At 42.7% G+C, this 15,181-nt stretch overlaps 1 protein-coding gene across 3 annotated transcripts in view; it reads right to left on the bottom strand.

The window, feature by feature from the left end:
* Positions 1 to 14,601: 14,601 nt before the first annotated feature.
* The window catches only part of CCDC93 (CCC complex scaffolding subunit CCDC93), a 104,157-nt gene continuing 103,577 nt past the window's right edge, over positions 14,602 to 15,181 (bottom strand). For all 3 annotated transcript variants that reach the window (XM_090279390.1, XM_090279393.1, XM_090279387.1), the window contains one exon: positions 14,602 to 14,703. In XM_090279390.1, coding sequence (XP_090135516.1) covers positions 14,650 to 14,703 — 54 coding nt within the window. In that variant the 3' untranslated portion in view covers positions 14,602 to 14,649. The remainder of the gene's footprint in view (positions 14,704 to 15,181) is intronic.

Genomic DNA, 15,181 nt, shown 5'->3' with positions numbered 1-15,181 from the left:
TTCTAATTTGCAGTATGAGGATCATCCAAATATTTTTTATTAAAAATGTGTTCAGTGAAACCCATTACCTATTGAATCAGACTTTCAAAAAAAAGTCTGGTGATTTATAGAAGTTCTCTAGAGACTTTTTTTGGGGGGGGTGTCAATGAGACTGCTGGATGCTTAGGTTGCTCTTTAGAACAAACGAATTGGCATTTCTGGGCAGGGGTGAGACCCATGTAGCAGTGCTTTTTAAAGCTCCTCAGGTGACTTCAGTGTGCAGCCAGCATAAAGAACCCTGGGTGAGGTGTTTTCTCTGCTTCTGTAGCAAAAGGGAGAGCAGCTGTGAAAACTTTTCCTATTACTTCCCCATATTGACTTGTATGTGTAATAAAAATACTTTTGAAACATTCACTTCTAGGCTCAGAATCAGTCATATGTGTGTGTATACAAATCTATCTATTCATCTGTATCTATCTATCTGTTCAACACACACACAATGAGACAGATGGGGAAAATGCCCGTTGTGGAACTCAGAAATAAATAACATCAATAAACCCCTCCAAAACTGCCATGGTGAATCTTGGCTTTCCTGATTTTATTAAATATATGTATGTACGAATCCAAGGGCCTGAACAAGGGAGACACCTGGACTAACCACCTGATTTTGCAGGTGGGCTGGATGTCTACTAATTAGGCTTTTTAATTTACATGAAAGAGTCCTCTCTACCACTGGTTCGCCTGGTGGCTGAAGTATAGAGCCATTCTTTAAGCTGACTGGACAATTTGGAGGAAGTGGGGCAGGTAGATGTATTATAATTCTCAAATGACCTTCTTAGTCATCCATCGTTGTGTTTTAAGGGCTATAGCTCAAGCTTCAGGCTACTGGAGATTTTCCCATCTTGGTTGAAAGACACCAGGTGTTAATGATTTTCTCCCCTATACCTCCTTTCCTAAAATACACAATTAGGAATAAATTTTAAGAGGACTACTTATTGACCACCATCTGTTGTACCAAGTACTGGCCATAAGTGGGTAAGATACCCATGTGTAAACCAATTCCTGGCAAAGAGAAATAGGATTTCTATGACTGTCTTAGAACAATTGTCATGATTCCTCTCCTAGGACACAGCCACCCAAACGGGACAAAATCAGAGTTCTGCTGGTTAGGAGCACCCACAGCTGGTTTCCACATAGGACAGTCATGGCTTCTGAAGACTGTTAATAGCTTCTCCTGGACCATGACTCAGAGGTACCACCTCTACACTTTCAACCCCAAAAGCCAGAAGAACACTGGCTGTGCTATGATCCTCATGAGACAGAGGCAACCATGCAGCAGCCTTAGTCTGTTCCCCGGGGGTGGCCACTTCACAGTCCTTTCCCTCCCTCCCCCTCCTCATTACCCTAACATATTCACCATCAGAGCAGGACCATCGCTGCTTCATCTCCCCAAAGCTGTTCTACCAGGAGAAGACAGCCCTTTTCACTCTCCTAGTCTTTTCACCTTCAAGACTCAAGAAATGCAGAGTTAAACTACTTTTGGTTCAAGGACTTTAAACTCCTAAGGAAAGAAGATTTGCTAAATGAGAATCTTTTGTCTTCTATTTTTAAAAAAGCCACATTAAAACTTAATTTTATTTTTTGAACAAATACATGTACATGGTACATAATTCAAATGGTATAAAAAGGTATATAGTGAAAAGTAATTCCCGCCCCTCTTCCCAGAGGGAACCAAAGCCACCAGGTTCCTGTGTATCCTCCCAGAAATATCCTAGGCATATGCACACACATATGCTTGGTGTACATTTGTGGGTATAGACAAAGATAAACACACACACACAGATATACCCCCAGACATATTTTTTCTCAATCCCCTTCCTCTTTTTATAAACAAACACTAGTGTACTATTAACTTCTTTCCCCCAAATTATCCACCCATCCATCCTGTGAACCATTCCATGAAAGGACATACAGAATGGCTCTGTTCTTTTACTATTCCATTGTATGGATTTACTGTAATTTACTTAACCATTGCCCTATGATGGTGATAGAGGCCAACTTTATGCTATTACAAACAATGCTATAGTGAAAATCCTGTTACACAGGAAAAATTGCTAGAAGTAGTATTGCTGGCTTGAAAGGTTTGTGCACTTGCACTTTTGAGAAATATTGTCTAACTGCCCTCCAGAGGCTGTAAAATTCATACTTCTGTCATGAGTGCTGCTTTCCACTTCTTGGTTTCATATGGCTGAGTCATTCAACCAGTCAAGTTACATTCAGATTCATGACATACTTTGGAGCCAGAACATATTTGTGATCTAATCTCTGACATTAGTGTGTTCCCTCCTCTCCCCCCCACCTACAAGGAGAGAAAAAAAATCTGTAAAAGGTAAATATGAAATCTCTTGACACTTTTTTCATCCCAATCTTCAAGGTCAGAGTATAACAAATACACTGTATGATTCTCTAAAGCTGCTCAATTAATTGTCTACCTGTTCTCAAACTAAGGATAAATTAGATGGAAGGTTAAAATCTAAACTTGGCTAGTATAGGGATTCAAAGTTGCAATTTGAAGCTATTTAATCCAACCAGAATTTCCTGATTCCCCAGGCCAGTCAGATGCTGGGAAGACTGTGGTGCATAATGCAGGCAAGGTCCCTGCTTGTGTTGCTCTTAAAACTCTGGAGGGCGGAGCAGGCAACAGCCCTCACAAGGGACTATGATCCAAACAGTTCCAGCAAGAGCCATCTAGACAGACAGCAGGGAAAGGGTAGAATGTGATTAGGTGGGTAGGCTGACACTGAATGAATCTGTACAAGTATGAGGTGGTCAGGGAAGACCACAACCTTGGCGGGAGAGTGATCCAGGTGTGGCAACAGCAAGGGCATTGGCCATGGACAGGTGTGAGCTTGGCTTGTTTGAGGAATTGACGTAGGCTGGCATGGAGAACCTAGAGTATCCCCATGTTTTCCAACAGGCTGCAGAACAGCTACTAAACCCTTTCTAATGTTTTTACATATTTATTTGTGAGGTCAGACCATGGTGATGTTTTTTTGTGTAGCATTTTTTAGCCTATTACCATGTGCTGTCTGAAGGAATGCTCTGAACTGGGGGATGCTGAAGATACATTGCACAAAGCATGTAATTTGGTGAGTGCCCAGCCACATAGACAGACAACAGGTGCCTCATTCTACTGGGCTCTTCACAGTACTGCTCTGTAGAAAGATGTGCTTTTACCTTGAGGCCAACACTGGCCATGAGTAAATTATAAAGCATGTCCTTAAAAGGATCTTCCTCAGAGTGCGTTTCAAGCCAATTATCTACACCTCAGACTTAGCCAAAGTAACAGTTAGAACTTATTGCTAGCACACGGAGGCAGGTGGACATAGCGCAGGGCACAGGCTACTCACCAATGGATATCCAGGCTGCTGGGCCTGAAAATGGTGGAGACTGTGGTGACTTGGGGTGGAGAGATGCTTAGAGGCCTTTTTAGCAACTTCTAACTATGTAATACCTAAGTGTTACAAGAGGCTTCATTTTTGTCCCTTCATTTTAGCCTTGGAGCAATCACCAACTAACTTCTGAATATGAAGAAGAAAGAGGATCTAAGAAGACTTTTGAAAGTAGCAATCTTGTAGATGACAGTTCTGAAGCAGACACTTTAAGGAGGCTTTCCAGCAAACCTGGCAATGATGATCCATGGCCTGCATCAGACAACGAAGATTCCAGTTTTGATACCAGGAATGTCGTGAACCCAAGCCTAGCAAAGCTGACTGCTATTCAGCAATACAAGAAAAACACAGAAGCAAAATACCCCATTGTAAAACCGGACACTAGGATCTTGTAAGAGGAAAATAATTTTCATAGTGAAAAGGAAGATGGGTTGAAACCTTCCCAACAAATAATAAAAGTCCAAGGCTTTTCTCATCTGCCTTTCCTTCAGCTTCTTTCATGTCTTTAGCAGCCATTGGTCTTACAAAGGAAGAAGCAACAAAGCTAGCAATTAGAAAACAACAAAATAGTATTGATATGACTGAAAGTGCTCCACAGAGCAAACAAATAATGGCATTTTTAACTTATGTTGATGGAGCACGCACACAAAAGAACAGAAATGATAAAAAGTCAGCATTAGGATTACAGGAAGATACAGAATCACTGTGGGATTCTGACAGCTTCTCTGCAAGTCTTCCATAGAAGTATGTTCATCATTTATCTACAGCTGAAGATAAAAGAGGAAAAATTTACTAAATGGCCAAATAGAAGATGCACTTTATATACCTTCTTGCATGAGTGGATCAAGAAACTTTAAGATGGCTAAAGGATGGCTAGAGAATGCAAGACATGTAGGACCAATGCCCCACAATGATTCTCCTGAAAAATATCCTCACTTAGAGACAAAGAAATAAGCCCTACATGAAAGAACATAAGAAATTTCCATTAACAGAACTAAATGAAATGGAGACAAGCAATTTAGCAGATACAAAATTCAAAACAATGGTTAAAAGGATGCTCAAGAAACTAAGAAGAATGGATGAACTCAGTAAGAAGTTAAAGAGAAAGTTAATATAAAAAAGGACAGACACCATAAAAACCAGGCAGAAATGAAGACTACAATATCTGAAATAAAAAATACATTGGAAGGAATTGTAACAGGGGATCCCCCTACCCCGGATATGGGGAGGGGTGGAAAAGCACGGAAGACAGCACAAGTGTGCATTGTCCCAGCAACCAGGATGATGTGTACGTGACGCAGCAAAAAGGGCACATATGGCTGGTGCCAAAAGCTAGGAAGGTGATTGAATGAGAGGGACATACCCTTCCATCTACTTCCACTGCTCAGGTGATTATGGGAAGTAGTCTTTAAAAGTGGAGTACACATGGAGACTTCCGGATAAGATGGAGGGCTAGAAAACACGTTCCGTCTCCCTCCACAACCAAGAAGGAATACATCTACTGCAAAACCAGAAATAACCAGAAGTTCCAGAAAATAAAGCTCCATGGAAGTCCAACGTATGAAGTTATAAAGAAATGGTGCTCAGCCAGATGCGTAAGGGTGAAGCTGGGGCGGAGAGGTCAAGCTGTGCTGGCGGCAGGGGCTTCAGCGACAGAGGTGGGACAGCAGTAAGCAGTAAGCACAGACACTCATATTTAAAAAGAGGCGAGAAACACCTGGGGAGCACCCCCAGCTGCAGACCAGACCCGTCAGCTCAAGATTCCAATGCCAGTGAAGACAGACCCCCGTAGTCTCAGACTGTGAAGGCCGGAGGGGGTGGGGATGGTGGAAGAAGCTCCTGGTCTCTCAGCGGAGAGTAAACGGCAAGAATCCATCTTGGACCCCCCCCACCCCCATACAAAACCACAGCATGGTGAGAAGGTTCGCCCAGTAGTGACAAGTGCACAGGGCTCCGCCCCCTGTAGCACAGGAGGTGTGACAGCCCTGCCCAGGAAGCAAAGGTAAACACAAAACTGTCAGGATGGCACAGATCATGATAGAGATCCCAATCGTGCAGCTGACCAGACAGCAAATATCTGATCTAATGGATCAGCAGATAGGATATCTTTCTGAGGCAAAGTTCAGACCTTTGGTTATACGAATGCTTACAGACATGACCGCAGATCTTAAACAAGATGGGGAAGGAATGAAGGCTAGTCCTGTTGAAATGAACAAAAAAACATGAAACTAGTGGTGAGGGCAAGAAAACCAGGGATTAAGTAAACAAATTGGAACACAGGGAAGGAACAGTCAACCAGTGCAGAAAGAGGAAACGAAAAGTGAGGAAAATGAGGAGAGGCTCAGAAACCTATGGGACAGCTATAAGTGGGCCAACATCTGAATCATAGGGTTGCCAGAAGGTGAAGAAGAAGAATAAGAAATTGAAAAATTATGTGAAAAAATAATGAAGCAGAACTTCCCTAACTTGGGGAAGGAAATAGACTTACAGGTCCAGGAAGCACAGTGTCCCCAAAAATCTGGACCCAGGGAGAACCACACCAAGACATATTATCATCAAAATGTCAAAAATTAAGGATAAAGAGAAAACCTTAGAAGCAGCAAGAGAGAAGAACAGAATTATGTATAAAGGGGTCCCAATAAGACTATCAGCTGATTTCTCAAAAAACAAAAACCCCAAAATCTCTGCAGTCAAGAAGGGACTGGCAAGAAATATTCAAAGTAATGAAAAGCAAAAACCTACAACCACCATTACTTTATCCAGCGAAGCTGTCATTCAGAAGAGAAGGGCAGAGGAAGTGCTTCCAGGACAAAGTAAAACTGAAGGAGTTCATCAGATCCAAACCACTGTTATACGAAATGTTAAAGGGACTTGTTTAGGACAAAGAGGATCAAAACTATGAACATTAAAATGAAAACTGTATCACAACAACCAACAACAGAAGCTAGGGAATCGAAACAAAGGCAAACTAAGTAGGCAACGAGAGTGGGAAAAGAATTATAGGTGTGGGGAACATATTGGGGGGAGGTCAGTGGGGAGGGGGAAGGGGGAAGGGGAAAAGGGAGGGAGATGGTCCAGAAATTAAGAAGCATAGTAGAAGGGAGTGGAGTAGATAGGAAGATGTTAAGAAGAACTATATGCACAACCAATGGGCATGGACTAAGGGGGGGGCAACTGGAGGGAAGGAGATCACTGGGTGGAGGAGAACAAAGGGAAAAGAAATTGGGATAACTGTAATAGCATAATTAATAAAGCATATTAAAAATAAATAAAAATTTAAAAAAATAGTAGAGTACACACAAACACCATGCATTTTTGTTTCCCCATCTGCTGCCTTGTGGGTCTTCAGCTGGGGGCTGAGATTACTGAGCTGGCAGGATTCCTCATGTCCCTGTCTGGGTGCTCCAGGACCTGCCTGGCTGGGAGTGCAGCAGGTTCCAGTCAGAGGGCAGGGAAGGAAGCTTGGGCCGGTGTGCTCAGGAAGTGTGGCTGGCGGGCAAGCCCTGTGTTCCTTCTCCAGATGGAAGGCCATAGTGGCTGCTGCCTGTCCATGGCCTACCCCAGTGCAGGCCTATCAGGTATGGACCCAGCAAAGGTGGGGGACAGGCCCTGCAGGCACTATGCTGTGGGGTGAGAGGGCAGAAGGCTTACGCTGGCATGTCCTTGGAGATGGCATAGCCAGGCAGCAAGCCCCACATCTCTTCCCCATGTGTGCAACCGTGGGAAGCCATGTGGCAGCCATGCGCTAGCTGCCTGTGTGCCCTTTCGGTGGGGGCAGGGGGCACCCATCAAGAAACCTCTTGTGTATATATTTTTAAAAATCCCTTTTCCTTTCCACCAGACTCTGTGTCTGGAGTTACTGCCTATGGGCAGTGAGTGGTAACACTTCACTAGTTGTCTGGTTACAGAAATCAACATTAGGTCAGATGAAGTAGAGGACTAAATCAGCAATTTGGAAGACAAGGTAGAAGAAAACACCTAAACACAGCAGCAAAAAAAGTAAAAATAAAAATGAGGAACCTTAGGGGTTACATCAAGTGTAACAACATCTGCTTTGTAGAAGTACTAGTAGGAGAAGAGAGAGAGCAAGGGATTGAGAACCTTTTTAAAGAAATGATGACCGAAAACTTCCTGAACCCTTTGGAGGTCGTGGCTGATCTGAGAGATACAAACTCTTTTCCTAACTATTGCAGGCAAGAAAGGACTGGCAAGAAGTATTCAAAGTGATGGGAAGCAAGGACCTACAATCAAGATTACTCTATTCAGTAAAGCAATGATTTAGAATGAAAAGGCAGATAAAGTGCTTCTCAGAACAAGGTAAAGCTAAAAGAGTTCACCATCATCAAGCCCTAATTATATGAAGTGTTAAAGGGACACGTTTAAGAAAAAAAAGAAGATCAAAACTATGAACAGTAAAATGACAACAAACTCACAACTATTAACAAATGAACAACACACAAAAAAAGAACAAAAACAAACTAAACAAAGAACCAGAACAGGAACAGAGCCATAGATATGGAGATCATATGGAGGGTTATCAGTGGGGAGGGGAATGGGGAGAATGGGGGAAGAGGTGCAGTGATCAAGAATATAACTCGTAAGTACAAAATAGATAGGGGATGTTAAGAATAGTAAAGGAAATGAAGAAGCCAAAGAACATATATGCATGACCCATGCACATGAACTAAGGAAGGTGGGGGACTGCTGGAGGGAAGGGAGGAACTGGGCAGAGGGGATGCAAAGGGGAAAAATTGGGACAACTGTAAGAGCATAATCAATAAAATATACTCACCCTCCTCCCCCCAATAATAATAAAATAAAAAATTGCCCTGGCTGGTGATCAGTTGGTTTGTTGCAGGTTGGATCCCTGGCCAGGGCACATACAAGAGGTCAAGCAATGGAACAGCAAAATGGGTGAATCGTGGAACAGCAAAATGATGTTCCTTTGTAAAAGTTGGCGAATGAAAAAATAAAACTGCACTTAGCTAAAAACAAAAAAAACAAAAAACAAGATCAATGAACCAAGAGCTAGTTCTTTGAAAAGATAAATAAGTTGGATAACCTCATCCAGACTTATCAAGAAGAAAAGGAGAAAGGATCCAAATAAATACAATCAGAAATTAAAAAGAAGTAACAATTGACACCACAAAAATATAAAGGATTATAAGAAATATTATGAAGAACTATACATCAACAAATTGGACAATCTGGAAGAAATGGATAAATTCCTAGAAATGTACAATCTCCCAAAACTGAAGAGCAAAACAAAAAATCTGAATAGACCAACTACAACTAATGAAATAGAAGCAGTAATGACAAAACTCCCAACAAACAAAAGTCCTAGACTGGATGGCCTCAAAGGTCACAGGCGAATTTTACCAAACATTCAGAGAAGAACTAACATGTATCCTTTTCAAACTATTTAAAAGAATTCAAGAGGATGGAAGGCTCCCAAGCTCATGTTATGAGGCTAGCATTGCCCTAATTCCAAAACCAGATAAAGACACTACAAAGGAAAAAAAATAAAAAGGCTAAAAACAGATGCAAAAATCCTCAACAAAGTATTAGCAAACCTAATTCAGCAATACATTAAAAAAAATCATAGAACATGATCAAGTGGGATTTATTTCTGGGATGCAGGTTGGTACAATATCCACATATCACTTAATGTGATGCACCACATAAACAAAATGAAGGATGAAAAACATGATCATATCAACAGATGCAAAAAAACCTTTGACAAAATCCAGCACCCATTTATGATAAAAACTCTCAGCAAAGTGGGAATAGAGGGAATATACCTCAATGTAATAAAGGTCACATTACGACAAACCAACAAGTCAGGAATGTCCACTTTCACCACTCTTATTCAACATAGTACTAGAAGTCCTAGCCACAGTCATCAGACAAGAACAAGAAATAAAAGGCATTCAAACTGGAAAGGAAGAAGTAAAACTGTCATTATTCGCAAATGACATGATACTGTATGTAGAAAACCATAAAGATTCTGTAATGAGGGGACCCACCCTGAAATGGGGGGGTGGGAAAGTGCCCAAGACAACGCATACATGCTTCTCCTCAGCAACCAGGACTGCCCATGATACAGAAAGGCTGGTGCCAAAAGCTAGGAAGGTGATTGGATGGGAGGGACATACTCTCCCAAGTACTTCCACTGCTGTGTGTCTTTAAAAGGTAGAGCACATGCAAACATAGCACTTCTGCACCTTCATTCGCCCTCTGGTGGGTCCTCAGCTGGGGCCTGAGTTTCCTGAGCCTAGGACCTATCTAGAGAGATTCTGAGTGCCCCCTGCCACAGTGCTCCAGGGCCTGTCTGTCCCAGAGTGTAGCAGGCTTTGGGTAGGAGGGCTGGGGGGAGACTCAGGGAGTTGGGCTCAGGGAGGCTTGGACCGGTGTACTCTGGGAGGCTCAGGCTGACAAGCCCCGCACTCCCTTCCCAGGTGCGAAACCGTGGTAGCTGCTGGTGCCCATAGACTATGCCAGTGCGGGCCAGTCGGCTACAGGTCCCGGTGCAGCTGGGGAGTCAGGCCCCGCGCACCTCCCTGAGCGCTTTGGGCCTGACCAGCAGCACTGCTGGTGCTGGGAGCAAGGCTGGTAAGAATGTGGCAGCAGGGGTGGAGGTGAGGAAATTTGGGTCCACAGGTCCCAGGAGGCTGCCTGGCCAGGTAACAAGCCCTGTGCCCCTCCCCCACACATGGAGCTGCAGAAAGTGGTGGCAGCAGTCATCCACCAGCAGCCTTCCTGCTCTTCAAGCAGCGGAGGTGGGGATGGGCATCAAGAAATCTATTGTCTATGAGTAAATAAAAATTCCATTTTCCTTTCCATCATACTCTGTCTCCAGTTATTGCCTATGGGCGGCAGGTGGTGGGACCCCACTAGTTTGGTTACAATTTCACCAAATAACTACAAGAACTAATAAATTAATTCAGTAAAGTAGTGGGATACATAATATTCAGAAATCGGTTCCCTTCATTCATGCTGATACCTGTATTAGTCATGAGTCTCTCAGGTGACAAAGGAGATTTGGTTTTTGAACAAATCGCTTCTTAAACAGTTTCCAGAATGATTTAAGTTCAAGAACTGAATTTCCACTGTCTATCTTCTTGGGCAAAGGGAACAAGAAAAACTAAATGAGACATCAAACTAAGAAGTTTTTGCATAGCAAAGGAAACCAAGAGAATTAAGTGGCATTTGCCAATGATACATCTGATAAGTTATTATCCAGAACTTATAAAGAACTCATAAGCAAGGATGTGAAGGAAACCCTACTGCACTGTTGGTGGGACTGCAGACTGGTGCAGCCACTGTGGAAAGCAGTATGGAACTTCCTCAAAACACTAAAAATGGAACTGCCTTTTGTCCACTTCTGGGAATATAACTGAAGAAATTTAAAACACTAATTTGACATATATGCACCTGTATGTTCACTGCAGTGCTATTTACAATAGGCAAGATATGGAAGCAACCCGACTGCCCATCAGTAGATGAGTGGATAAAAAAGTTGTGGTACATTTATACAATGGGTTATTACTCAGGCATATGAAAAAAACAAAATGTTACCATTTTTGACACCATGGAAGGACCTAGAGGGTATTACACTAAGTGAAGTAAGTGTGTTGGAGAAAGACAAATACTATATGATTTCACTTATATGTGGAATTAAAGAACAGAATAAACAAAATTGAAACAGACTGACAGTTGTCAGAGGGGAGGGGTGTTGGGGAATGGGATGAAAAAGGTGAAGGGAGTAAGAAGTCAAAATTGGTAATTATAAAATAGTCATGGGGATGTAAAGTACAGCATAGGGAATATAGTCAATATTTTAATAATTATATATGGTATCAGGTGGGTACTGGTAATATTGGGGGAAATATTTTAAAAGTATATAATTGTGTAACCACTATGCTGTACACCTGAACTAATACTAAATAACACTGAATGTAAATTATAATTGAAAAATAAAACTTAAAAAATTATTGCTAGAATGTCTCCTTCCCTCTTACACTGATCATCAGACACCCAGAGAGAGGGAAAGAGTAGGCTGGCTGAGATGATAGAAGGCCACTCCTACTGTCCAAAGTGTCCTTTTAGACAGGCTTGCTTTGGTCACTACAGAGGTGATGGGGTCACTGATGTTACAGCTTGAGGTCACTTTGTGAGGTAGTAAGAGGGCTGCCTGAGGCCTCCTCCATCTGCCTCTCCAACTTCAGGAGGTCCTGAGAGCCTCGGAAAGGCCTCCTATCTGGAATAGCCCCTCTGCCTTCTGGTTCAGCTGTCTGACTCAGTAGATGCTGGTAGGACCTGGCTACCCACAGAATACAGGCTGCAAACCAGAACCCAGTTAAAACGATATGCTCCAAACTTAGAATCTGCGCTCTCCATAAAAAAATGAAGCTGACCACTTCATGTCTAAATGTGGCAGCTCTTGAGCTTTTTGGGGCACCTTTCTCGAGTGTTATTAGCTGATTCCAGTGATCCACGAGAGACTGAACCTACACAAAAGATAAAGCATGTACCAAGTGTCTCCCAGATGCCTCCTCTAGTTTGTCCTGCTCACGGCAGCTCTGATTTTGGTTTAAACCCAAGAAGCTCCATGTATTCCACGAGACGTATGTGGGAGTAGGGTAGCTTCCCACGCAGAGGCTGGCAGAGAATCCTAGGGCATCAGTGACCAGCCATGGGAAGTCTGTCCCACTGCTGGACAGCTGCGTGCTTGCCAGGGAAACTTCATTCCTCCAGATGCAAACACTTCCCCCTTCTTTCTTAGCTCTGGAAAAGTGTGTGGGCTTGGCAGAACACCAAGCCATACTTGGTCTGAGCACACAGAAAGACATGGGTTCTGGGAGGAACCCCTTCCGGCTTCTGAAGTGATTGGGGCTGGGGCATCTCCTTAGCCTACAGAGCACACGTAATGTCCTGTTATTCAAAAAGGCACCACTACTATGTAGGTCATCTGTAGCAAACATGGAATTCTCCAGACTGGCTTCTGCTAATTCAAAATGTGTTCAAGGAATAGAAACTAATTTATTAGTAGTATTAGGCCTTGTAGATGACAAAAAGGGAAGAGATATCAACTGAGACCTCCCTGTACCAAAACTAAGCCAAATAAAATTCTTTAAAACATAGCTCAGCATAAATTCCCCACTTTAATTATGGGTTGCTTTGGATTAGTCATGTCATACATTTCCCAAAAACATAGAGAGATGGCCTAGCGTAACTGTAGAATGTCACCCACTACTCATCCTTACCACCTTTGAGCAAATATCCAAATAATCTCCTAACTCCTCAAAAAGCTGTTAATTAGGAAGTAGGTTAATGAACTTCTCAACAAGATGACAAGAGATGCTTCCCAGAACCTGAAATAACTTAAAAACAGACAAACTGCTGTTTTCTTCTTCTGCCCCCCAAGTTTCACCTGTTCTTTGGCAGTTTACTTCAACTTCACCAAGTCCTTTCAAAATCCACAAAAGACCATGGCCGAGGAACCAGCCTAAGTGGAGATGTCCGTAGCTCAGCTCCGGGAACAGCCACCCCGGGCATGCAGGCCTCTGGCCCTGGCACCTGGCACAGAAACCAACAGCTGCTGTTAATCCAGCATGAGGTTTTCTTATACATCAGTTGTGCTTCATCACATATTATTCATGAGGGAACTAAAAATGGTGACCTTCCTGTGATGGCAATGAATGACCCATTTGCCTAACATGGTTAAGCTTTTATATTTTATGGTCCAAACCTACTGACTCATATGTGTGCAAGGTTTATGCAGAATGAAGTGCAAACATCACACTGGGGCTTCCTGAACTTGACTCAGTTGCCAGATCCCTGGGCAACAGGACAAGAGGAGCTCTGTGTTTGGTATGGACTGTTCATTTCCAGAGGACAAAGTTAACTCTTCAGGCTTCCCTCCTAGGCCCTCCAAAGGCTGGTCACAGCTATCTTTCAGGACTAGTCTCTAAAGCCTTCAGATAAACTATAACAATAAGAAAAGGACAGAACGTAGTAATTGGTGGATGATTTAAACTCAACTCTCCCTGGAAATGTCCTGCTAAGTATTTCTCTCAGCCATGTAATTTTTAAAAATTGAGATGATTCTTAGAAGAGAAAATGCAGAGATTAGCCCATCCCGCACCCTTTTGAATTTTTTGTCATAGTCATGTCTTTATCCAAAATAGCCTTCCCACCTATCTGTGCCTAATAAAATGCTATGATGACCCATTCATATCTAGCCAAAATCCTGCCATCTTCACAGTCTCCTAGATTACTACACACCCCACTGCTCTTTCTCCTCCAACACCTCCTGAACTCTGGATACCTGCCCATTGTCTGCCACTCTGAGATTCATCACATACTGCCCTGGACTGCAGTGAATGGTGTGTCTCATCTCAGTGCTTACACCACTTGTCCAGAGTATAATGCACATGGAATGAGGGGGATGCACAAGACCATCCACATGTTGGCTATGAGTGAAATGAGAACTAGAGCATGATAAGGTGTCATTCTTATTTAAGTCATCAATATGAGGCCCTTGTTTTCAATTTTTGGTGAAATGAACTTGAGTAGTATGTAAGGATTAAACAGCAGACACAGAATTTTCTTTCTAATTAATACACTATGAAACCTGCTGGCAGGCATCACGAGAAGCCAGGAACACTCAAGTGAGATGGTCATTTAGCTCTAAAAGCCTTCGTTTACTAAAAAAACGTCTCAGGTCACCAAACTCTGTGGTCAGGTGGGCTGTATCTGTCCTGTGGCCCACTTGCTGGGTGCCTGACTGCAGGGACTGTGTTTGATACTTCTATCTTCACAATGCTTACTTGTCAATGGTTGTTCAATTAATATTTGCTGAACAAGTGAATTTCTCTTTATTCAGAGTCCATACAAATACAAGTGCCTTCATATGTGCAGTGTTATTAAAGGAATAAAAGTTGAATTGACACATAGAACAAATACTGCCCACATTTCTGCAGAGATGATGGGTGTTATCTAAGCCACAATATTTACACTGTCTGATTCCATCAACAACTACCAGTACAGAGATGGAATGGAAACCAACAGGAGAAAGAAAGTATCCAGGGTGTGGGAATCATTACACCTGCATTTCTCCACTGCAGTGTTCAGGACCATTTCACAATCTTGTAGCTGATATATGGTGTTCAAAAAAAAAAAAAAATCAATGACATACGATGATGGCCGGGAACTTTCAGGAGGCCTTGGCTTTCACCTTGGACAGTAGCACCTCGTTCTTGCGGCCCTCCTGGAGGAAAAGCAGAGAGAGGGTGTACAGATAAGTGGTGGCTACCTTAGCACCCATTCGAAGCTTACGTGGTCTTGTTGTTCTTTCCCTGAGTCCCACTGGAGACAACTTTTGACCAACTAACCCAGACTCCTAGCACATTGCCACCAGCGTATTGAAACCTCCTGGTAACATGTTGATCTTCAATATCAAAAGTTTTTAATGACATTCTCTGTCTGCACTGTCAGACTGAGAATAGGATGACAGGATTAGGCACTGTCACTCCAAAACACTTCATGAAACCTCTGAAACCTTCAAGGGGACAGAAGCTGAAAGCAGACACTTATGTACCAATCTTGGATTACTATCGAGAGGGAAGAAAAGGCAGGAAGGTCCTTGGAGACAGCCTAAGGAGCACAGAAGAAGCAGTAGAAAAGTTCCTACTCTTAACAATAGCGAAGGTTAAGAATATCCTTAACTTTTAAGAAAGACAAACTCA

Source organism: Furipterus horrens, unplaced genomic scaffold (genome assembly GCF_987537825.1).
Source record: "Furipterus horrens unplaced genomic scaffold, mFurHor1.1.pri manual_scaffold_1, whole genome shotgun sequence".
In the NCBI taxonomy this organism is placed as follows: Eukaryota; Metazoa; Chordata; class Mammalia; order Chiroptera; family Furipteridae; genus Furipterus; species Furipterus horrens.
This window is presented reverse-complemented; position numbering and strand designations above follow the sequence as displayed.